Raw genomic sequence first — 25,846 nt, 5'->3', positions numbered from 1 at the left:
TCTACACCAGGCCTGAGTGTACTGTCAGCACACAGGCTGTGAGCCAGGAGCCAGGCTGCACAAAGGCTGGACACCGAGGCTTTGCACTTCGTCACATGAGCTGGATGCCAGACAGAAAGACACCTAGAGCTTCTTAAGCATTCAGAGCCCTGTGGGGAGAGAGGTAGTCCCAAAAGGCAGTAGAGAGGCTTGTCTGCAAGCCAGGGAGCATGGGAGCTGTCAGCAGCCGCTTTGGGACAATAGGCTTGGGCCTTGGAAAAAAGGCCAGGAGTAGAAATAGTTCTAATCCGCCTTTGGTGTTTCAGTTAGGAAATAGAGATAAAATGCACAAAGTACTCTGAAGACACTGGGGCGATGCCGAGAATGGCCATACCTGTAGGGGGCAAGGCCAGAGTAAGGAGGAGCTGTTTAAGAAAAGATGGGCTTCCAGCTGGTCAGTTTTGAGTGCATATAACTCACACAGATGTACATTCGGAATACCCTTACTAGTCATGTGTACAGCTTATCTAGATGAAAACGCAATTAGGAGGTCTGTACAAGAAACCCATCTAATAAAAATACCAAAGCCTAGCTAGGTGGTTGGTGGTGCACACCCTTAATCCCAGCACTCAGGAGGCAGAAGCAGGTGGATCTGAGTTTGAGGTCATTCAGTCTATAGGAGTACTGGGACAGCCAGGACTGCACAGAGAAACCGTGTCTGGGGTGGGGTGGGGGATTAAAGCTTGTTTGATGTCACCACAAGGTGGGAATGCACAGCACTCTGAGCTCCACACCCAACAGTGCAATCACTAGACATAAAACAAAAGGCCACTAAGACGCAAGGGCCTGCAGGAGACTGTGCCTCAGCGCCGGCTCAGCGCCACCTTCGCGCCTCCCTCACGGGTGCGCACCAGTAGGAGATAACTAAACAAAGCAGTATCCATGTCAGGGAGGCTGGACAGTGAGTAAGGCCAGAGCCAGCTCAGAGTCGAGCGCAAAAGGGAGGGCGAGCTGCCACCCACTTAAACAATTTTTAAGAAATAACTAAGTAGCAAAAATGACATCATGGAAACTTCTGGTTGTCATCTGTGGGCAAAGACAAGGCTTCCAGGAGGTTCCTAAGACTCCCAATTGCTATAAGGTTGTGAAAATAGGGATGGCAGTCCCAGTAGGATCAGGACTGAGTCAACAAGGTGGCTGCAGAAGAGGCTCCCAGCAGCAGCACTAGGCCCTGTACAGTCGAGCCAGTGCTCTAGCAAACTTTAATTCTTGATCATCTTGAACATTTTATACACAGTCTCAAAAGCTTGGCCTCTAAAGGGTAGCATGCTCCTCTGCAACCTGCTACAGGCCTCAGAAGGAGTTCCACAGTGTGGTCACAGGAGAAGTCTCTAGGCTGTAAGGGGAAGGCAAGGAATAGTGTATAATGGGATTATGGAGGGTGAAGGGAGAGGCTATGAGTAGTGTATGTGAAACTAAGGGTCCTACTTAGTGACTGAAAACTGCAGGGTGGGGGTCCAGTTAGTACAAATGACTTGTTTCTGGTTGTTGACAGGGTTTCCCTGTGTGGCCCTGGCTGTCTTGGAACTCACTGTAACCCAGGATGGCCTTGAACTTGGAGACTCGCCTGCTTCTGCCTCCCAAATGCTGGGATTAAAGGTGTCACCAGCACCCAGGGTTCAAATTGACTTTTTAGTTCTGTAAAGTGTGTGATGAGTCTTATCAGACAGGGTTCTAGCGTTAACTTTCTAAGTGCAATGATCAGGTGTCCCCTCTATTTTCTTCACCTGACTTTTAGGCAAGGTTTTGAGCCTGTCTACTTGAGGAGATGGGCAAGCTCTAGGGATTCTCTGCAGATCATGGCATGCACTACTACCTCAGCTAGCTTTTTTTTGGGACGGGGAGGTCTGGGAATCTGAACTCGTCCTCACACTGTACAGCAACATTTACCAAATGAGCCAATTAGATCCTCGAGTCAGGAGAAACATCTTTAAACTGGCTCCAAATCTTCTACTTGGGAAAACAATCAACTGTGTCACATGGTCACCATTCAAGTTCTCCTCTTCCCAAATGGGTTTTTAGAACCAGTGACATTGCAGAACTGTTGAAATGTTGGAAGACACACCTGAATCTGACCTGTCTATGGATGGAAGCTACCAAATGGATTTCTAGAACCAGTGACTTTGCAGAACTGTTGGAATGTTGGAAGACACACCTGAATCTGACCTGTCTATGGATGGAAGCTGCCAAATGGCCCAGTTAAATTATCTTTTAAAAGCTCCAATGCGTATTTTCAAACCACACCCTGCTGGTTCACTCAGGAGCACACACGAGATACCTGCTGTGGCCACCTCCGTCCTGTGACAGTGTCTGATGTCATGGTTGATGTTAGGTGCCCTAAGGTCTGGGTGTCGGATCGAGGAAGGGTAGAGCTTGTGAGTTGTGGAGGAAGCGAAGGGCAGGCAACAGGGAACAAGGTGGGACACACCCACTCTGGGGCACACTCACACGTCGCAGCTGGCAGCAAGGAGGCCTCAGGCAAGAGACAAAGGTGTCTCTGTTAACTGCAAATATCTTTCTGAAGACAAGCAGCAAGGGCCAACACTGCTTCATTTTCTGGGTTTCATCACTTTCAGTTGTGGCTAGTGCTGCCTCAAGTTTCTGAGGATAACTGAGGTGACTCTCATCCTGGAGTAGACTACCTCTGAAAATACTACCACACATGGAGAACAGCCAGGGAGATGGGTTGGGCTTGCTTGGTTTTGAACTTCTCAAAGGTGTTGGGAAGACCAGAGGCAGCCCATGTCCTAAGGGATAAAGGAACACATGTGATTTGGGGGGTCCTCAAAAAATGGGTGCCACACGGAGTTAAGGGTGGGGAATAAGGTACAGAGCTAGGGAATTTCAGCATAGAGTGTGAACTTTGGGTCCTGTGACCCAGGCACTTCAGAACAAAGTGTCAAGGCATCCTTGGTGCTCCGGGTCAGGTTGGACTCCATCTATAGCAGGAGGGCAGTGAGATGGTACTGTCCTCATGAAGCCTTCGGCCACCCTCCCAGGCCTACCCTTGGGCTCTGCTCGATTCAGACCTTCGGCCTGCTGGACTGAGCAGGCCTGGCAGTCAGCTAACTCACTTAGAATTCAATCATGTTCTGCACAGAGCCAGGCTTAGAAATGCTGCCTTGACTGGGTGTTGGTGGTGCACACCTTTAATCCCAGCACTCAGGAGGCAGAGGCAGGCGGATCACTGTGAGTTCAAGGCCAGCCTGGTCTACGGAGTAAGTTCCAGGACAGCCTCCAAAGTAATACAGAGAAACCCTGTCTCGAAAACCCAAAAACAAGCAAACAAAAAAAGCTGCCTTGGAGTTAACCACTCAGTGCTTTTGGGACCTTCTGATGGCCAAAGTCTGGTCTGTAGTCTTCCTCTAAGGGCCACTATGTATGACTGGAGTTCCATACATACGGCCATTAACTCCTACAGACAACTACCGAGTTCCTAAACTTCCATGCTGGCACTACTGGGTCACAAGATGGCCGAGCCCAGTTCTGTTAGTCAAGCTTCCAGCATAGACCCACAACTGAGCAGCTCGTGTACCTGCAGGAAAGGCCACCTCCAAGCCCTAGCCCACATCACTAAGCTCTGTCTTCTGGGGGCTCTTTCTTATCCTGACCTTATACAATCCCTCTACTAGGAGGTAGACCCTTCTCCTCAGCAAGGGGTGGGAGCCACTGAGGCACCTATGTGTGTGGGTTGTTGAGTTCAGATGAATGACAACTCGGGCTAAGGAGCTGTCCTGTGCCAGTCATATGTCGGGTGACCAGGGTAACTGGAGACAGAGAAGACAGCCACAGGCCACACAGCTTTGGCAGTTACTTGCTTCTGTAACTAGCATGAGGAGTGCACAAGAAGTCTGAGTCCTTGCCCAGCTCTTGGCAAAATCTAGGAGGGAGAAGCAGCAGGAAGTTAGGCAAGATGACCTCCCAGTCAGAAATTCATCCAGTAATTCAGAGGTTGACTGTACAGTGATGTCCACAGTCTGTATGGAGTTTCACTTTGTCCCCACTCTGTGGACCATCCCCACAGCCACAAGGGTGAGCTGGCCTGTGATGGGCTCTGCTCCCCGACCCCACCCTGCTTCCCCACCAAAGGGACAGCAGGGAGTCACCAGGCTGCAGGTGGTAGCCTGCTTTCCCTGGAACAAGGCATTTTGTATGTACAGTGGAATCTTAGGCTCTTGACTATGGGGGATAAACACTAGATCCAACATAGAGTTCAGGTATATTGGGGCTCTGTTCTCAATTTGAGGACAAACTTACCAATTTTCAGTCTTAAAAAATAAAACCAGGCCAGGCAGTGGTGGCACACACCTTTAATCCCAGCACTTGGGAGGCAGAGGCAGGTGGATCTCTGTGAATTTGAGGCTAGTCTGGTCTACAGAGTGAGTTCCAGGACAGCCAGAGCTGCTACACAGAGAAACCTTGTCTCAACAAACAAAACAAAAACCCCCAAAAGTTGGGCAGTGGTAGCATATGCCTTTAATCCTGGCACTTGAGAGGCAGATTTTTATGAGTTCAAGGCCAGCCTGATCTACAGAGTTCAAGATAGCCAGGGTTATACAGTGAAACCCAACCTAGAAAAACAAAACAAATACAAAAGAGAGAGGAAGAACACCAAAAATAAAGCATTTTAACACCTTAACAGTTGAATCTGTACAGAACATGAATTTTTCTTCTCACCTGAGAGAGTGACTGTAAGAGCACTAAGCAAGACTGGGAGGAGGCACCCCAGGGCTCCAGCTCACACCCGTGCATCTTCAGGGGCCCAGTCAAGGTTCCCGGGCAGTAAGCTGTCTCAGACTTCTACTCTCCAGGCCTTCAGGCAGGCAGGGGAGACCAACCTCAGCTGGCCATAGCCAGTCCTCATTCTGTGGAATAACTTTGCATCAGGGCACTGGTGAGCAGGGACACTAGGCCATGGGCCAAACAGGAGAGCTTACTGGGGACTGGCTGGGCCCTGTACTAACTCCATGCTTTCTACTTAAAAAAACAAAACAAAACAAAAAACAAAAAAACCAGGCCATCCAGTTCCTGGTTGAGCAGGCTGCCAGCTGGCCCAACTGAGAAGCAGATTTGAGGTGGGGTGAGGGTCTGTTCCCCAAGCACAGTGTTCTGGCCAGTGAGTTCTCTGCGCAGCAGCTGACGCCTCCTGGACATATTTCCACACAAAATGCCTGGCTGTGCTCGATCCTGTGCTCTTAGGGCCAATCAGTGAAGATGTCTGTTTTCTTTATTTAGGGGAAGGTTATTTCTTGTCTTAGGAATTAGACGGGCAATTCTAGTGTTCTTCATCCACCGAAGGGGCTAATTTTAAGGCCACATGTCCTGCCTAGTGAGAGTGAGAATGAGTAGGTCAGTGATGGAGCTGAGCACAGAAAGGACATTCTGAGATGTGAGTGGATTCAGAGTCAGATGCGGGATTATCACTGGTGAAAGCCTGTGTTCTAAGGGCTTGAGGGGGAGGGTACTGGCTAGATTTACGTCAACTTGACACAGCTATAGTCACCTGAGAGGAGAGAATCTCAGCTGGAAAAGTGACTCCGTAAGACCTGGCTGTAGACAAGCCTACAGAGCATTTTCTTAACTGATGACTGATAGGGGAGACCCAGCCCATGGTGGGTGGTGCCATCCCTGGGATTGTGGTCCTCAGTTCTATAGGAAGCAGGCTGAGCACATGATGAGAAATGAGCCAGGAAGCAGCACCCTCCATGGCCTCTGCATCAGCTCCTGCACAGTTTGAGTCCCTGCCCTGACTTCCTTCAATGGTGGGCTGTAAGTACAAGTAGAAGTCAAATAAAGCTTTTCTTCCCGGAGTTACTTTTGGTTGTGGTGTTTTATCACAGCAATAATAACCCTGAGACAAGGGTCTCCAGCGGGATAGCTCAGAGCTCTGAATGGGCCTTTAGATACAACACAAGGCCAGACAATGCCTGAAATAATACAACTGATTAATCACTTATAGAGTTTTTAAAAGTAGTGAGACTAGATGAGTTTTGGTGCTGACTGTGCAAAGGAACTCAGGGCTCAGGGCTAGAAGTCAAGGGTAATGACCACTCACATTAGCAGAGAATGTCACAAGCAGACCCAGATTTATTAAATACAGATTTATTGCAAACCAACACCGAGGAGCCAGAGCAGCGTTGTAGGCCGGACACACAACTCTCCTGGGTCTTTGGACAAAGGGGATGAAATCACCCTGCTTTCCTCAGACCTCAGCAGGTGGGATTTAGAGACCAACTTGTGGCTGTCATGTCTAAAAAGAGAAAACAGGCAACGTGCCAGCTTCAGTGGGTGGGTGAGCCAGGGCAGTTCCTCGGAGCAAAGATCTACATGGCTGGCTGGGATTGCGCCCCATTGTGATGAAGACATGTAGCCACCACCACACCATGCACTACAGCATGCCACAGGAATCACTCACAGAGCACAGGTTCCTGCCGTATGGCCTACGTCTAATACTACTCCCCAGGCTGCTTTTTCTACACTGGCTTATTTGTTGAAACAGGGCAGGGACAAAGGAGAAATGCAATGCAGAAAATAAAACCACACCAAAGGAAGAGAAGTTGCCACAGAAGTGAAAACACGGTCCCCGATAAAAAGATGCAGGGCTCGGTCACTTCATTATCCCTTCTGGAAGATTACCCACAGGATGAGGGTTGAGAGGAGCCAACCAGGAGTACAAAGAAGACTGGAGATATACACACCGTGAGATTTCCTTCATTAGATGGGATCGCTTTGCATGGGGACGGGATGTGCAAATCCTAGGACCTTAATGGAGCAAAGGTGTCCTGGGGATCTTCTGAATGTGACAAATTCTTCTCCCCTAAGGTGATCATGTCAGAGAGAGTTCATCAGCTTGGTGGTCAATGTCCCATCACAAGTTCAGACTCCAGAGTGGGTAGTCAGGGCCCAATGCTCTCCTTTGATCACCGCTGTGGTCTGGACCCACAGATCAGCTTTCAGTATGGACTTCTTACAAGAGCCATCAGCTACCAACGGTAACCCAGAGACCCCTCCGATGACTGCAATGAACCAGTGCCTCTCTACACAGCTTCTCGAGTAAGTCCTCAACCTGCTCTTCCAGTGGCTCCTCCTAAGCATGTGAAACCACACTCAGCGGAGGGCTATTTCCAGAGGGCAGGCTGCCTTGGTTTCGGTGGGTCTTAATTCTTCTGGTTGTATGGTGACTAGAGTACAGAAACCTGTACACACACACACACATACACACCCCCCCAAGACTGAGAAGCAAACTGAGATGCCAGGCAGCAACAGGCACAGATGGGACCCTGTGAAGGGTTGGGACACCTGGGTCCCTGCCCCTTGGTCAGGTCTTCACACCCTGGCTGAAGGGGGTCTGCAGCCACAGAGGCTCTGAGCTCCAGGAAGCAGTCTGGTGATTTGCACAGGGGAATCTTCATTTTCTTGACTCATTTGTAGTTGCCTTCAAGTCAGTGTATAAGTTTTCCTTCCTGAGGCATCCTTCAAGGTCAAGACTGCTTAGGGAGTGTGGTTAACACAATCTGCTGTTAGTAGTTAGTTGAACTACTAACATGCTGTGATCTCTTCCTGAAGGTACCCAGGCTTCAAGGCAGTACATCCAAGAGGAGGTCTTGTAGGGAGCAAGTAGTGGTGGCCAGGCTCGGTTCACTTCAACAAGAACTAAAGTAAGGTAGCTGCAGTCAGAAGGCAGACAGCATCCTTGCCACATCTGGGCCAGAGGCCAGAACCTCAGACTTTCTCCCAACATCTCCAACAAGCAAACAGACCCCAGTTCCTGCTGCTCTGCCAATGAAGCTGAGGCTGGCCAAGTGTATTCACAAAGAGATGAGCAAGACTAAACACACACACAGAGGTCAACAAGTGAGGGGCCCCACAGCAGCCCTCGAAGCAGCTCCAGAGCCATGCTCCATCTGCCCTCATGCAAGTGCCTGGCCCCACACTCTTCAACTTAGCTGTGTCTGAGAGCCCAGCCATTCCTTATCCCCAGTCAGAAGACAAGCAAGCAGAATAACATCAAAAACAACAGCAAGCAGAGAGAACAGGGGAGGAAGGAAATGTTGCCTGCAGTGGCTGGTTGCTGTGGAGACAGAGCATGTGCTCCCAGTTTGCTGGGACATGTCCCGCCCTAATTTCAAACACCTTCATTTAGTGTTGGCCATAGAGACGGTCAGGCAGCAGCTGGCCCTGTACCTTCTCTAGAACAGTCTGAAGGTGCAAGGTCAGCATGGAAGGCCTGGGTCATCATGAAAGAAAAAAATGGTGAGGATTGATCAGGAGGAGTGAGTCCCCGGCATGCAGGGAGTGAGGCGGACAAGGTCTCCACCTCCCCATGATGAGGGTTTCCTTTCCTTCTGGTCATTAAAACTGCACAGCCCCGGGGGAGATGTTGAACATGGCTGGGTCGAATCGTTGGCCTCGGAAGGGAGAGCCTTCAGCATCCCACCCCTTCTTCAGCATCTCATGGACTTTCTATAAACAGAAAATAGAGAGATTAACGGAGATCACAAGGCAAGGCACGCTTCCTCCTAGAACAGACTGCCTGTAGGCACAGAGCCATGCTGCTTCCTCAGGGCTTGAGGACTTGCCTGCTAGGACCAACTGGCCAGAGGACTGCAGATCCTGCAGTAGTTTGTGCCCAAAGACTGCCAATTCCTTTGCAAGACTGAATTTTAGCTTTCCAGCTTCGGTTTCCAGTAAAGCACTGACTGCTCTTTATGGTTCACCTTCTGTCCTTTTCCCAATAGGTCTCTCCAAATTCCACACAACCCACAGAACCTACAATCGTTTCCAGGGAGATGACTGAGACATGAAGGGGTGGCGCCTCAGCCCTCTAGGAGCATGATAGAGGTGTACAGAGGTGTTCTAGCGTCCCTTTCCCAAGGAAGAAGCTCTTGTCATTGAGACATGCATCATGAGACAATCGAGGTTTGATCCAGAGTGTGATGACGCAGAGGAGGGGAGAGACCTGAACACGTCCAGCTAAAGAGCTAGCACTCAGAAGTGCCCGACTGCCTTCGAGGACGCAGTAAGAGCTGATGGGCTCAGTTCCTCCCCGTCTATGGCCACTCTTGGAATTGTGTAGTTACAGCCAGAACAAGCAGGGAGTGGTCCCCCCGAGGGCAGCACCTGTGCCTATGCTTGTGGCCTAGCCTTCCTCCGAGCATCTGCCTTCTTCAGTTGCTACCACAAATGTACCCAAGGACGGGGTGATCTTTCCTTCCTTCCAACCACAAGAAACCAAAAAGACTAACAAGATGAATGGCTAGAGATTACCCCCAAATGGAGTACCTGTTGCAGACAGTCCCGTAGAACGGGTGCAGAGGACACATGCTGCTTCCCTTATCACAAAGATGATAGATTGAAAGCAAAGTGGAAAATTTCCACTGTCAGCAGAGTTACTGAATTCTCAGAACTATGGAGTGTTAAACAAAATCGAAGCTTCCAGCTAAGAAACCTTTTGTTTTTAAACCTAAGTGAAGTAGCAACAAGCACATCAAAGATACTTAGTACAGAGCAGGCTTCAGTCTTTGCCCAAGAGAAGTGTGACACTGCACAGTCTCAAACGAATGCAAGATGAGACCAGTCAGATAACCTACGCAGGAGGGAGACTGCAGAGCCCCTTAGCAGAGCCTAGGCCTGCTGCAGGGTGAACAACAACACTTCTAGGAACCTGGTGGCCAGGTGGGGATCCACTGTAGGAAGCCCAGAGGGCAAAGGGCAGGCGCTAGGTTTGTTTTCACAATTGAGGGAGTCCATGATGTCCAGATAAGCACAGGTAGAGGTCACACCATCCTGTGTGCCACCAAGCTCACTCACAGTGATCCCGGCAACTGCCGGGCAATGTCAGCCACGTTTGCTAGGGGAGAAGTGCCACTGGACTGGAGGGATCCTAGACAGACACAGCTAAGGACCGATAGAGCAATGGCACCTTCTAGATGCACCTGTTCAAAGCATCTAACTAGGGAAAAGATGAAGAGCATTCCGTTTGTTGGCTTTGGAAAGAAGTGATGTAACGGCAACATTCAAGAGTTCAGATGACAGGAGAGGGACAGCACCACTTCAAAATTAAAAATCTTCAAAATACAAAGCACTGGTGGCATTAGAAGCACAATTAAGAATTCTGGCAAATACAGAAAACTTCAAGTTTACACCATAAATGGGCATCAATAGAGCACACTGGTAACTGTGACTGCCAATGCACACAGCAGATGGAGGCTGACAGAAGAGCCTGGCCCCGTTTCCATTCTCTCCCTGTTAGTGAGGACGGGCAATCCTAGAGCAGTGACCTCAAACACCCATGAAAGCCCTGCAGAGGAGCACTGGTTATGTGGCTAGCTTGTTATATCAGGAAACACAAGGCCATGGATCTCTCTTTCTAGTTGTTTCTTTGTTCAATAAAAGAAGGTGCTAAAGATATTTTACATGGAGCCCTAGAGTGCTGTACACTAAAGATGTATCTCCAAGGCATTTCAAGCCTACGAAAGAGCTGAGACTTCAGCACTGACAGTAGGCAGGTAGTGGGACATGCTAGAGTTAACACAGTCCTAACAGCTATAGGGCTGTATCATAACTATGCATAGCTAGAGGCTTCCTTGGCCATCCTGATCAGTTCAGTTCTGGTGAGGGAATCACACTGGATTCCACCCATGCACTACTGGTCCTAGGCTCCTTGAAGGTCTTGCTGGGGCACCTCATCTGGGCAAGCACACTCATTTCCTCTATGGTCCTTGACAGGTCCATGGCAAGTTCACAGTACAATCAATTTAAACTCAAGACAAAGCTCTTTCCATTAGACCACAGCATTTTCAGGGTTTTTCTTAGGGTCCTTCTTAGCTGGGTTGTGGTTCAGTCTCCTCAGTTTCTCAGTGCTGGGTCATAGCCAGTCGTGTGGAAGCCGCACATCAGCCACGGACAAGTCTTGTATGCACAGTTGTAAGGACCTCCTGTTCCACACTCAGGGTTCTGCAATGCCTTGTGGGCAGAGGGCAGTCTTCATAGAAAGTCAAGTCAGGACACCCCACAGCCTCGTCTTTGCAGCGAGCCAGCTTCCTAGCAGCAGTAACACATGGGATGCTACAGTAAGTGTGTATGTTCGCAGTGCACATACATGATGGCTACCCCTGTTATCTTTGGCCTTTTTGCTAGCCTGTTTCAAACTAGCAGTGAGGATCCTGGAGACCAGACCTTTCGGAGAGCTGCCTTGGTTTACCGGAGGTAAGTACAGTCCTGGAGTACAGGCCTGCTGGCTGGGAGTAGCCACCAGAACAAGGACACCTAAGACCGACAGGGATGGAAACAGCAGCCAGTTCCTGCAGAGGACCATTGCTGAGACTGAAAATCAAGGTTGAACTGTTCTCTGGATAAGATCAAAGAGGCTGGCTTCTTAACAACTTGAAGACGGTTATATGCCAATCCTCACTGATGCAGGCTAAGCGTTTGCCATATGTCCTTGAGGAAGGTGACACTAGGCCAAGCCAGAGGACATCAGCGCCAAAGGAAGAAAGGAGGGTTGTGTATGCAAGGAAGCAATGAGTGCAAGGGTCAAGGAGAAGGAAGAAGACAGGGAGGCAGGGAGCATAGAACCTGACACATCATGCAGATCCTGCACTGCTAACTGCCAGACCAGCGCCACTGAGGATGCTGACTTGTGTGTACTGCAAGGGATGCGATCCCAGGAACCCTAAGAATAAGAGGTGCAAACAGTTGTAGAACCTTCTAGCTTCTCTAATATCTCATAGTTACAGTCTAGTAGACTTCACTGAGGTTTGGCTAATGCACAAAGGCAGTTCAAACCACAATCAATATCTAGTATTTCTCTACAACAAAGACTCAGTCATGGCATCTGGGGAAGGTATGAAGAGTCACTCATCCTTGTTCTCTCCATTCTGTACCACAAACTTGTCAGCACCCCTTCCTGCCTCATCCAGGATGATGGTATCTGCATTCAGCGCTCCACTCAATTCAGACTTCCCTGGCAGTCACCTGACATATACATCTGAGTCCTTTTGTGAAAGAGAGAGCAGATCAAAGGGTCATAGATAGACTTTCTGTCCAGTGCACACAGGCCAACAGGACCAGATTACACTGTGACCAAGCAGGTCTGGCTGTCTCTGCTAAAGTGAGGGTTCTAAGCTTCCAAGCTACTGCCTAAGGACCTCTGTGTGACATGGACCCACAAACACGTCCTTCTCCTCACCCTACTTGGGAGCAGGACAGAAAGGTAAACCCCAGCCCCACTGCTAAAGCTGCTATGAGGTACAAGACATACCAGGACATCAAAAACTCAACCTCCTCATTGTGAAAACCAGACCATCTAACCACGATGCTGTGTAGGGCCTACAGTCAGTCAACTTACCCTGACCACCGCAGGACATGCTCATGACATGTTCCGGGATGGACCGGGGGAAGAGGTAAAGACAACAGTACTGCCTCCAAAGGCTTCTTGACCTTACTCACGGGGAACATGGCCATGAAAACAGACTACAGTGGCTAGTGAAACAAAGGTGTACCAAAGACCACTGCTACTCTGAAGGGAAGGATGGGACAAGTCACACAAACCAAGAAGTAAGGCTCCTTCAGAGACAACAGGGAAACACATTAACTTCCCTAGAGTCCTGAGGGCTGCTTTCTGTAGAAAGCCTACACCCAGTTGAACCGTCTCTGAGGCACGCTTGGTCCACACATACAAGCTTAGGTACCATTTGGCTGGGCATGTGACAGTGAGGCAAAGCCTTTTCTCCCTAAGCAGCTACTCTCAGGGTTCCTGTGAGGAAGAACCACTGTGCTCATCTGAGCAATCGCTCTCTGGCACCAGCAGCCTGTCTCTGGGCACGATGCAGGTCAGAGCCTTTGCTTTCCCACAAGCTGCGGGGCTCACGCTCGCTACAGTCCTAGCACTTTAGTTCATCAACCTACCGGCTTGTTCTGCACTGGTTGTTGTTGTCAGAACTTAAGCGGGCCCTGCAGCCTGGCCTTCCCTCCTTCCGTCAATGGGGGCTCTTAGGCTCCACCGGGAGCCAACAATTCTAGGCTATGGTGTGGGTAGGGCCCATGCAGAGACACTCTCAAGGCTGTGACGCCAGAGCTTACAGCTCAGAGGGGAGAGGTGGCTGAGTAGCGGTGTGTGCCTGTCCTCAGGTAAGGAAGAGATGACAGGAGCAGTCATCTCTGTAGGTAGGACATCGTAAACTGCAGCAGAGACTAAGCCAGGACTAGCCTATCTTCATGCCCTCTTCCCCGCCAGCATGACCCACCCGCCTGTTGATGGTCCAAGAGAGCCATGGTGCTCATACCAGCTCGTGGCTCTGGGGCTTGCCCTGCAGCTTCTGGTGGTAGTCAAAGGTGAGTCTGTCCAGGACTGCCTGTTCCTCCTCATCCACAGTGGCCATGGAGCGCTCCTTGTTGATCTTGTCGATGTCGATAGGCTCTTCTCCCTCCAGGATGGCACTCCACCAATACTCCCCAGCCTTGCTCAGGTTCACCTGGGACAAACAGGAAAAAAAGAAACTGTATCAAGTATGGCAGGAAACAGCCCCAGCCACTAGGGAAAGAATACTTAGCACTGTGAACAGGGACAGGCATATTGTACTGGGGACAGAGCAAAGTATGTGAGGGGCAGAGATTCCAGGCTGAGCTCAAGACATGCACGAAGGCAAGGTGGCTGTACGAGAAGACACGAGATCACACACAGGGACGTCTGAGCCAGAAGTCATGACGAGGGCACTTAGGGAGTCCTATATCCTATAGATCTTCTTCCTCATAGTCAGCATACTGTCTATCACATGTGCCCACTCTTACTAGGCAGACACTGTTTTCTAAAACCCTCTAGTCCCAGCAGGACCTGGCCCTGGGCTTTCCCACGCTGCTGCATCCCCATCATGGAGAGCTTTTTTGGCAATAAGGCCTTTGTCCCTGCTCAGCTCAGTCAAGTCCCTCCCTTTTTTCCAAGAGCAACACTCAAATCTCCTGCTGCCTTTAGGAGACATATGATCTCTGAGACGAAGAGTATAGCCTGATACAAGCATCTTCCAAAGATTCCTCCTATGGCTAGCGGCCCAGGTGCGTCCTTCTTCCTCCCTGGTACCTACAGGACTCCTCCAGTCCCAGTCCTTGACTTCCAAGGGTTCACAGAGAAACCCAAGAGGAGCTGAACTCAAGCTGCAGAATAATCTAGGCGCACTGTGGTCAAGCAAAACAGCACCTACCCAGTATCGTGTAGCAGCCCTTATATTGGAGTCTATAAAACTTATCACATGATCACAGAAACTCAGAAGCCAAGAGGAATTTCAGCAAGAGCGGAACAGAGAACATCAGAGGCACTTTGCAAAACTGGTATTCAAGGCCATAGCTGCTTCTGTCACAAGGACAGAGTGATGCTAGACACAACATTCCCAAGGCTACTGGACAAAGGGACACACACAAGAAACTGGAGGCACTGGCAGCATCATTCATGGTCACTGGCTGGATTCATCAGGAAATTTTTATCACAGTGGACCAAGGTGTAATGTTTGCCCACCCTGCATGGCTCTTACAGGATAAAACTGTTCAGTGCTCACAGAAGGAGTTGAGTATAGTTGGAATTTTCTCTGGGATGTAAACCAGCTCCCAAATAAAGACACAAAGACATTATTAATCATGAACGCTCGGCCTTAGCTTAGGTTTGCCCCATTAGCTTTTTCAACTTAACCTGTTTCTCCTCCTCTACTTTTTGCCTTGGGGATTTTTACCTTTCTTTCATTCTGTACATCCCACTTTTCTGCTTCCTCCCTGTCTGCTGGCTGGCCCCTGCCCCCACCCCACCCCAGCCTGGATGCCTTCTCCTACTTACTCCCCCTACCCCAAAGTCACACCTATACCTCCTCCCTCACTACTGGCTGTTCAGCTTTTTATTAGATCAATCAGGTACCTTAGTCAGGCAAGGTAAAACAGCAACACATCTTTACATTGTTAAATATTCTGCAACAGTTAAGGGCTGCTAAGCCTGACCTGCAGAACTCTGGTGTCAGTCCACAAGGATACTAAAAATATCTAAAAGGACAGGCTGGAGGTACAGAACATTTAGTGGAGGTTTCCAGAAATGAGAAAAACAACAACAACAACAACAACAAAAAAACTGTGTAATCATGACATGACATTAGTACCTCAACACTGCTATCCCCAATAGTCAAAGTGCAAGAGAATAGAAATAAGGAGAAGGGGCTGGAGAGATGACTCACCGATAAAGAGCACTGGCTGCTCTTCCTAGCACCCACATGGTGGTTCCCAAATGCTCACAACTCCAATCCCATGGGATCTTACACTCTCTTCTGGCCTCTGTGAGCATTGCACACATTTGGTGCACAGACACACATGCGGGCAAAATACTTAAACACATAAGGAAAAAGAAAAAGACCTTTTTTTTTTTCTTAAAATAGGGGAGAACACCTGCCTATGGTGGCAGCTCCATCAGTTAATGACTTCTCCTGCTTGATCCCCAACTTAAAACAAAGCTATTCTAGATATTCCAGTCCTCTGGCCCAAAACCGATATGCAACTTATGAGGAAGGAACCCTGAATGAACCCCAGAAACCCTAATGCTGAGAATTTTGCCCTGTTTCTACCAAGCTCAAGGGTTGTTCAAAGAACCTTCAAGTAGGAAGCTTTCTCTATTCCACAAGAGATTACGAGGTGCTCACAGAACTGTAAACTGCTGGAAAGAGAGCCTTTTGTCTGCATGAATGACAGTCATGAGGTCTACAGTAACATACTATCGGAACTCCCAGGCTCTGCAGCATACACATTGTCATGCCTATTTAGGATAAAGATGAACCTCCTAAGTCAGGGCTATGTGCGGTGGGGCCTCCTTCATCTGCTACCAGTCCACCAGTACCACTGCAGGGGGCAGACAGAGCATGTCTGCACATCAGTTATTGCTAGTAGACCTTTGTCCATCACACAGACCAGACCCAACTCCACACAGATGCTCAACTCTACAGCTCCATGGGCAGGGTGAGAAGTGGAACAGGACAAGTGACAGGAGTAAGGGAGAGGTTCACTTCTAAGTCTAGAGTGGGGGGATGGGATGAAGCTCATCCCATGCCAGGTGCACATGTGTGCTTAGCAAATCTAACAAAATTCATGATGAATCCTATGCCCTTTACCATTAGAAATATTTTATCTGTATTTAGTTTTACAGGACATCTAACTACAGGAACATGATCAAGTTATTCTAAAAATTCTCAAAGGTGGGCCGGGCGTTGGTGGAGCACGCCTTTAATCCCAGCACTCAGGAGGCAGAGGCAGGCGGATCTCTGTGAGTTCGAGGCCAGCCTGGTCTACAGAGCGAGTGCCAGGACAGCCTCCAAAACAATACAGAGAAACCCTGTCTCGAAAAAAAAAAAAAGAAAATCTCAAAGGTTTTTGTAGCAGTAAGGACCACACTATGGGCACTGTGCACACCAGACAAGTAATCTACTACTGTGCAACATTCCAGGCTTTTTGTGCATGTGCGTATGCTGCGTGCACATGAGTACAAGTGGGTATGCCATGTATACAAGTGGAGAACAGAGGATGCTGTGTACTCTCCTCTTTTGCTCTCCACCCTATGACAGTAGGCTAGCCAGGCAGTAACTCCTGGTATTTGCCCCCATTGCCCATTACAAACAAGCCATGCCTGGTTTTGGATATATTTGGATATATATATTTCCATATCCCACAACATGGACATTGGAGACTCAACTCAGGTCTTCATGCTTGCACAGTAAGTGCTGTTATCCACTAAGCCATCTCTCAAGCCAATCAGCCCCCTCCCCAGCTCCCCATTTTTTGAGACAGGGTCTTCTTGTTTGTAGTTCAGGCTGCTCTTGAACTCATGATCTCACGATTCTCCTGTCTCTGAGAACTAGGATTAAAAGTATGTATCACCCACAACAACCAGCCAAAAGATTTTGAAACATCTTTAATTAAAACAAAAACATTCCTCAGTCAAGTGTGCATGTGAATTGTCTAAGTGGATGTTACTAGAAGCTGAGGGCTACTGTACCAGAGAACACAGTTTCAGTCACAGTGGTAACAGGTACCACCTAAATGTATCACTTACTTATACTGGTAAGAGATGTCAGCCACCTTGCTTAAAAAAAAAATTATTGTGAAATTCACATAACAGTTCAATGGCATTTGGTACATCCACAGCAGTATATAACCTACCACCACATCTGTATCCTGAACCATTTCCATTACTCCAACAAGAAGCCTTGTACCCAGCGATATACTCTTCATTTTACTCTAATAATTTCTCTCTCCCTGTCCATACAACTGCTAATGCTTTTGTCTCTTTGGATTTTACACGAGTGGTAAGTTGTTTTGTGTCTGGCTTATGTCACTAGTATGACGTTTTGAGGATCATCTGTGTCATAGCACGTATCAGAACTCCATTCCTCTCCATGCGGAACAATGTTCCACTGAAGGAACTTACCACAGTCTACTCATCCATTCTCTTTTATGGACACTTCCCACCTCTTGGCTATTGTGAACAGTGCTATGTGTATGGGTTCCTATGTCCAGTTCCCTTGGTATTGGCCTAGGAATGGAACTGCTGGGTCACTGCAGTACATCTACTTGTTTCAAGAAGCCACCAGACTGTCCCCACTGGAGCTGCACCACTTCCTCATCCTGGCACTGCACAAGGCAGGCTTCAGGTCCCTACTCCCTCATGGACATCAGGGACCCATTTTCAAGGTTGTGGTAGTCCACTTGTTATCCCTCTGCCTAACTACATGCATGCATACAAGCTCCAGTACCTTCCTCAGTGACTTCTCTCCTGCTAAGGTTCAGGCTGCTCTCAATGCTGGGGCAGCAGACAGCATCAAAAGTTCTTGGAAAACCCAAGATGTCATTTCCAAAAATTTTCTGAGATTATTTTCTCCTGCTCTGATTTTTAAGGATAAGCACACCAGTGTGATAATTATCTTCATCTCTTATTGGCCTGGCCTCCTTTTCCACAAAGCTTCCTTGGAGCATTTCATGCCCCGCTTTGGCTCCTTACCCTCACACCCAGGACCTACCCTTTCTCTTTAAATAGTATAATGTCCCAGAAGTCTTGGCTGACATCAGTCCCTCAAAACATCACTGACTTTCTTGGTGTGCTACTTCTAGGAAACTCAGGTAAGACACTTGGGAACCTAGTCTTCCAAACAAACTACTTCATGTGGTTAGAATACACAGTCTCCAGGGAAGGGTGGGGTATTCTCAACACTGAAGACAGAACCAGAGTTGGGTGAGAACAGAGGAGAAACACTCTTGGAAAAGACTTCAAGGGTTCCTGGCTAAAGACCACACCCTGACAAAAGTAGTCCCATGGTTTGCTTAAATGAACTGTTTTTGTTGTAGCATTTTGTACTTTTTAACAAGTCAGACTTGTGGAGGTGTAGTTTGCACACAGTAAAACTCACCCTGTAGCAGTTTCATCTCCTCAAGCCTCCCCGACACCCACCCACACCCAGGCCCTCCTCCACTTCAGTCTGAACTGCTCATCTTGCAGTCCGTCTTGTCCGTATGTATCCAGGATGTCTCCTCCACTGAAACCCACAGCCTCTGGGCTTGTGCACATTTCATTCTGGACGATTCCGTGATGCAGGTGTGCACTGTCTGTCCATGGTCACATAGGTGGTCCTAGGGTTCGGCAGTTAGGCAGGAAGGCATGGTGAGGATTTGCTGGATCCCACTTCTTGGTAGCCCAGTGCAGGTCAGCAGGGCTGCAATGTGAGCACACTGCTCCGCCCACCACCTCACTCTCACTGCAGAGAGGATTCAGGGCATCACAGCTCCTCCAAGGTGAACACCATGAGCTTCTTAGCCGTCGCTCCCGTGGGTTTAAAAGGCATCTTGCTATAATGTTTACTTTATTCTCTAATGACACTGAGTTTCATTGTGTGCGTACTAGATCACTCATTTGTTATTTGCAAATAACTTCAAATTTACACACTGCTCAAAGTACACACAGTCACAAAGGCATTTAGGAGCTGTGTGTCTGCACTGTCCCATTCTGTATGCATATGTTTGCATAAACATAACCAATGATGGCTTCTCTGAACCATTTGAGAGTAAAGAACATTGTCTTGGCCCTTTATCCCTAGACATGCTTAGTCATTGAAGTAGCAGCCTGGCCTCAGCTTCCCTGCAGCACAGCACTCTGGTCCTCTCCATGCCCACAGTCTTCCTCTCCGGCTAGTGTCTCCTGAGGTGTGTCTCTGGCCTACCTGCAGGTGTCTCTCAAGGATGCTGGTGCCCTCCTGCCCCAGGCAGCCTCCCCCACAGGCCGGTGTCTCCTCACCGACAGGGCATGGGCACTGCTGAATTAAGCACCTTCTACAAGGGAACTGCTTGTCACCTCCTAGCTCCCTCCTTTCTCAGTGGCTTACAAAGTCACTGGGAAGCATCCCTCATTGGGTCAGAATTAGATGGTGCTCTACAAGGTCACTGTGACCTCCCATTTCCTGGATACACTCTCATTTTCCAGGTCCTCTTTTATCTACTTGGTCCCAGAACACACTGATTTCCCAGAGGGACCCCAGACCGTCACTGACTGAACAGTGCTCCCAAAATGTCCTCACAGAAACTTCACCCTCAGTGTGAATAAACTTACCTCAGCATCCCCCGATCTGTGCCGATGACTCACCAGCATTTATATCCCTTTCCTTCCTTAGTAACGGAACCTCATTTCTATTCAGGGAAGCACTGTGCCCAGTGAGGATGGCTTTACTCCTCGCAGCTGCCCGTGTGACTGAGTTTGGGCCAACGGGAATGTTGTGGGACGTTCCTTCCAGGAAGGCACCTTGGAACAAGGGCAGATAATGGGGTGAGATGACAGCATGGCGGGTGCACCTGCTCAGCTCAACACCCACTGTGGGGAAGAAAGGTGTGGGCAGCCTCTGACTCCTGTGGATATACTGCAAGCCACCTCTATACAAATAGTCTCCTGACTTTCAATGCCATCAACTGCCTTTTGAACTTAAGAAAGAAAATAAAACAAAACTTAGACACTACACAGGTCAGATGGGACATGGCCATGGGTCTCACCCAGGGAGGCAGAACACACCTATACTGTGTAGAGTGGGGACAGAAAAAGGATAAAAGCTGTACACCACTTTCTTCCTGCCACCCAGGAGGAGGGGCCAAGGGCCCAACCACTGCTCAGCACAGTCCTGCTTTTATTTCGAACAAAGAATCTTAGCTCTCTGTGTGAGCTCCAAGCCTCGGCTCCTCCCTACTGGCATTCATGGACAGAATGATGTTAAGAATTATGATAAAAACTGGAAACAGGACTCAGCCTGGAGATGGCATCACATTAAGGTGGACTCACATTCCAGTTCACATGCACCCCAGATTTGGGATGCTTGCCAAAATGCTAAAATAACTTAATCTGTAGCTTCTATTCTGGATCTAGGAAGAGGTGTGGTATATGATATGCACGAGCATCCTCACAGGCCAGGAAATGTTACTACACCAAGAAAGGTGGCTTGTGAGGCAGTAAAGGCAGCAATGGACCAGGCATTTCATCCTGAACAACTAGAGATGGCCAGACAAACTGGCAAGGGAAGTTAGGGAGTCCAGGGAGACATGGGGATGCCAGTGCTGACACATCACTGGCACCGCTCTAGAAATGCTGCACCCTTTAGGGAGAGCCACAGCAGTAATTATCCTGGGAATTCCACTTTTTGAGAAATAATAACTTCAGGGAGTCATCTCAATACAGGCAGGGAGGTGCAGCTTGTATAAAAATACTCACAGGGCTTAAGAAAAAAAAATCACAAATAAACACAGTGCAGTAAATTTTAAACCCTGAACTCCAACATCTATTTATTCAGAAAAATTCTAGAGTTACCTAAGCAATGCTAAATAGTTTGTGTATATGGTGTCAGTACATGAAGATGTGTGTGGGATGGCACTCACCTCTCAGGCAGCTTCAACTACAACCACCCCGCTAACACAGCCACGTCTGAGAGCCCCTGAAGCAGAGCAAGCCGCCTGCCTACAGCTACCCACGCAGCGCGGAGGACAGCCAGCTTGCCAGTTCTCCACAGGGAGGAAGAAACGAGGACAATGCACAAGTGCCTGGCTTCTGCACCCGAATGAAGAATCAGGAGAAGTAGCTGGTGCCGTTGCCACGGCTGATTTTACATCTCCGTAACCAGGCAAGGAGCTTGCCTGAGTCAAGAAGTCTCATTTAACATTCTCGAGTGTGGGAGGGAGGGAGGGAGAGGGAGGGATGGAGGAAGAACTGTCACACGGTTTTAGCTGCCACCCCTGCCTGCCCTGACTGTCTGGTGTGGGATCTACCGCAAAGGGGAGGAGAAACGGGACACGTGGAAGGTGCTGAGAAGTGGCATGTCTGCATTCCCCTGCTGTAGGTGAGAAGGTCAGAAACTCCTATTGCAGAGTCTAGGCTACCAGTAACAGCGCCAAACGCCACTCCTCTTCACAGAGGCTGCAAGGGCCCTCTCTGAGTGTCCAAGGGTTGCTATGACAGAAATCAGACTGGGTCAGGAGAGGATACTAAAACATCACCCATCCATTTCTTGTAGTTCTGGAGACCAGATGTCCAAAATCGAGGAGCGGGTATGGTTGTACTCCCGTCCAGGCTTCAAGGAAGGGTTCTTTGGCTTCTTTCAGCTTCTGGTGGCTGCTGCCATCCCTTGGTTTATGCCCATGCCATTCTAGTCTTTGCCTGGTCTCCATGAACTTCTCTGTGTCTACGGATCTTCTTCTGCTTCTTTTAAGGATGTCGTTCACTGAATTCAAGGGTCACCAAGAAAATCCAGAATAATCTCATGCTGAGATTCTGAATTACCCTGCAAAGTCCTGTTCTCCAAAAGAGGTCATATCCACAGCCGCCTTCGCAGGCCTCACAAGGAGCACTAAGTAGGCATGTGGGGATCAGGAGGCATGTCTTCACACAAACCTCAAGCACGGCTACAATGACGGTTCACAGGCAGCCCCTGACAGTCAGGCACCCTTTTCTTAATCCACATGCTGAGTCCATACAGCAGATACAATGTGCTGAGTGGAACAAAAACAAGCTCAATAATTTATAGGATTGTCTCACGTATGTAATCAGAAGAAAAAAACTGGCCCCAAACAGGTAATCAATAAATAAAGTAAAAACACACCAAACCTTTAGTGTCTGTAACTGGACATATTCCCTAACATACAGCACTGACTTGCAAAAGCTGCACAGTCAGAATGGGGTGTAAGACCAACCTTGCGCCTGTCATCAGGAAGGGACCCCAAGCACAGGCAAGGGCCCAGGCTGATGAGAGAGCCAGAAGAAACGGTTATATGGCCTATGGCTCCTCTCTCTCAAATCCCTTATTGTCCACACACGATGCTCCCCTGAAAATAAAATCCATCCAGTACCAGTACCAGCAACTCTGAGGGACAGGAAGTGATGGGCGTGGTATCTCAGTTCCAAGGGGCTTACTTTGGCTCTACTAGTGATGGCATAGCATCCACAGATGTCATGTTTATGGTGACATCTGAATGCAGCTAGTTGTTTCTTTTTATATCTCTGCAGACAGTAGGCATCTGGCAAAACCAAACTAAAACCCTAACAGCAACTGGTACGCAGGTACCAGACCACAGCAAAGCATGAATGAAGAGTCCTCAGGGAGTCTGCAGGAAGGGGATGTGTGCTTTTGCTTTTATCTGAGAAATGAGGACCTTATATCTGATTGTCTTCTACAAACCATCTGTCTGTCCAGCTGTCTCCAGCCAGGCTAATGAGGGTACAGGTACAGCATAAGAATCTCTCCAGCCTGGGGAGGTATCACCTGCATCAATCTGACATGAGAGCTTCTCAAAACCACTGATCATCTCCCTTCCCTCTTTACTGTTGGGCCCCAGCCCCATGGGGTCTCTGTGAGTTGCTGGTCAGCCTACAAGGGCAACTTGTTTTCCAGTCCAAGTGCTTTCTGTTTTCTAGTCCTGGCTTACTGCCCTGGCCTTGACCCTCTGACATCAACATCCAGCAGGAGGAAAACAATGATCTCTTCTACCTGGGGTTTTTTCCACTGTGCTGTAAACCTGTATAAAAAGCTCCTCCCTCCTACAAGGGAGGGACCTGTTAGCACTTGCAATGAAGACACACACACACACACACACACACACACACACACACACACACACACACACACACACACACACACACACACACACACACACACACACACACACACACACACACACACACACACACACACACACACACACACACACACACACACACACACACACTCTCTCCTGGCAATAAAGGCAACACATGCATTCTCTTAGTACAAACAAATGGACATCTGGTCTCTCTTTCCCGATACCTTGGAGTTGCTTATGGCGCGGGCGCTGCATTTACCTCATGTTTTTCCTTTGGCTGCAAAGGGTCACTTTCCCCAATCCCCATTAAAGGGGCTAGACCGTTTCAAGAGAGAAAACTCCAGCTAGCCAGGCATGGCTTTGAGATTCAGTCCCACACTTGGGCAAACAACAACCCCACCCAAAGCCTCAAGGTTCTAACTTCTAAGATCTTGAAGAAGCAAAGAATACCATGCACCTCGTAAAGCACCTGAGCCAACACATTCCAATATGCTGCAATTAACACAGGATGTTAGTGTGTGGGCTGCCAGCAGTACCTGCTCTGTTTTCACTTTGTTATAGATTTGTATTGTTGTCTCCTTTCTTCCTTCCTTTCTCCCTCCCTCCCCCCCCCCCCGTATGTGTGTGAATCATCACACACACACACACACACACACACACACGTCAGAGGGCAACTTGTGGGAGTCAGTTTTCTCCCTTCACCAAATGAATGCTAAAGATTGAATTCAGGTCATCAGTCTTGGTGGCAATCACCCTTACCTACTGAGCAATCTTGCTGGACCAGTATTTTGTTTGTTTCTTTTTATCTTGATATATTTTCTTATCATGTAGTTTAGGCAGGCCCAAAACTAATGGCAACCCTTCTGCTTCAGCCTCTCAAGTACCAGGATTGTAGGTTTTGAAGCACAGTGTATGACTCCACCCTATTCCACCAGTATGGACACTCCCTCCCAAAAGTAATATGGCTTTGGACTAAATTAAGTCAGAGCTGGACTTATCAACAAAAGCTCTTAGAGGTAATTTAGTAACAACCATATTTTTATAGGCATACAGTAAAGGAATTACTAGAATGTAGATTCTAATCCCAGTGGATTCTGAATACAGATGGGGTCTGTGAGCCCAAAGACCATTCCCATGGAATGCTGCTGGCTTGAGCGACACAGGCCACTTAAAAAGGGCTCCCAGCAGGATCCTAACTCATCCCATACTCTGTAGAGACTTTACCTAGCCAAGGCAGACGACAGGGCTGTCAGAGAACTCTCAGTCTTGAAGGCAGGAGCCCTAGAATCAGAGAACCCCAGCATGGTGGTCACAGCAGCCATGGCAGTGCCTACTAAGTGCAAGGCCAACTGTCCAGTACTGCCATTTTACTCATGCTCCAGACCAGCTGCCCATGCAAAGCTCCACAGAGACTGGAACAGCACCTGGAGCTTCGAGTAGCATGCCAAGGGAAGGAGCTGGGTGCTCAGACCTAGTTCAGTAGCATTGTTAATATGCAGGCTTTATAGGTCAGGGTAAGGGGAAAAGGACTGAGCTGCCACATTTAAGAAGGTGGCATTAGGGTTCTCCAAAGAAACTCTGAACTATAATACATATTAAATTGGTTCACATGCTCACAGAGGCCATCTGCAAGGTGCAAAGCCAGGGCAGTCAGATCCTCAGAATGAGAGAGATCTATGTTGTACAGCCTCAGGTAGATATTGAAGGCCCAATGATCACTCATACAAATCCTAGAGTTGAAAGGATAAAGAACCTAGAGTCTAATATCCAAGGCAAAAGGCATGCCTGCTCGGGAAGAGACAGGCCAAATGTTTCTCTTCCTCCACATCATGTTGGATATGGGCCTAGCCTACTGGATGGTCTGTGTTGCCCATATTCAGGGCAGTCCTCCCCACTCAGATCACTGACACCCATGAAAGTCTTCTCTGAAACACCCTTGCACACCCCATGCCTTACCAGTTCATTCAACCAATCTGCTGATACCCAAAGTCAGCCTTCAGAGCCAATGGGTACACCATAGTCAAAACACAAAACAGTACTTTTGTTTCCTCTGGCTACGGAATGCTGCCCTGACAAGGGATGTGCACCAGTGAGGTACAGAACAGCAATCAGACAAATGCAGCCTATACATGGCTGGAGGAGCCCTGGGTCGAGTCCCTATGCATATAACCAGTACTAACCATCGGCAAAGGTAGGCCTCGATGCGGGGAGATTCAGAACACAGGACAAACCAGATCCAGTCTTACTTCTGAAAACTGCACCAGCTATGGATTACATGGACCTTAGGAGACCACAAGAGGATCCAAGGCAGGTCAGGGACCTGGCAGCACTGAGACACATGCTTGAATAAGGGGGCATCTCCACATGAGCAACAGTAAGTTCTATTTAGGATTTGACAGCACGATGAGGCAGAAGACACTCCCAATCCCCACAGTCACTGACAGTCCGATCCACTCAGATCCTAGTCTATGCCTCTCTCTGAAACACAAGTGTAGCCAAAACAGAGCCACTGTGAGCGTGAGAACTTCCTTCTTTACTCACCAATACTAACTAGGATACCTCAGAGAGGCCGGCCATCACCAGGCACCTCTTGTAGAATCTAACAGATATTTTATTTTATATGTTATATATGAAGTTTTTTTTCATCCAAAGACTTACTGTTTCTCTTTTCATCTTTATCTCTCTTACCTAC

The 25,846-nt window shown here is 48.5% G+C and overlaps 1 protein-coding gene across 4 annotated transcripts in view; it reads right to left on the bottom strand.

Annotated features, from left to right (window-relative positions):
- Positions 1-6,125: 6,125 nt before the first annotated feature.
- The window catches only part of Nudcd3 (NudC domain containing 3), an 86,175-nt gene continuing 66,454 nt past the window's right edge, over positions 6,126-25,846 (bottom strand). Inside the window, exons 5-7 of one of the 4 annotated variants that reach the window (XM_040746720.1) lie at positions 13,326-13,514; positions 8,357-8,502; positions 6,126-6,289 (exon numbers count right to left, since the gene is read on the bottom strand). In XM_040746720.1, coding sequence (XP_040602654.1) covers positions 8,392-8,502; positions 13,326-13,514 — 300 coding nt within the window. In that variant the 3' untranslated portion in view covers positions 6,126-6,289; positions 8,357-8,391. The other 3 variants (XM_040746722.1, XM_040746719.1, XM_040746721.1) reach the window with 3 other exon arrangements.

This window comes from Mesocricetus auratus, unplaced genomic scaffold (genome assembly GCF_017639785.1).
Source record: "Mesocricetus auratus isolate SY011 unplaced genomic scaffold, BCM_Maur_2.0 Super-Scaffold_100006, whole genome shotgun sequence".
In the NCBI taxonomy this organism is placed as follows: Eukaryota; Metazoa; Chordata; class Mammalia; order Rodentia; family Cricetidae; genus Mesocricetus; species Mesocricetus auratus.
The sequence above is the reverse complement of the archived record's forward strand: the minus strand, read 5'-3'. Positions and strand labels throughout refer to the sequence as shown.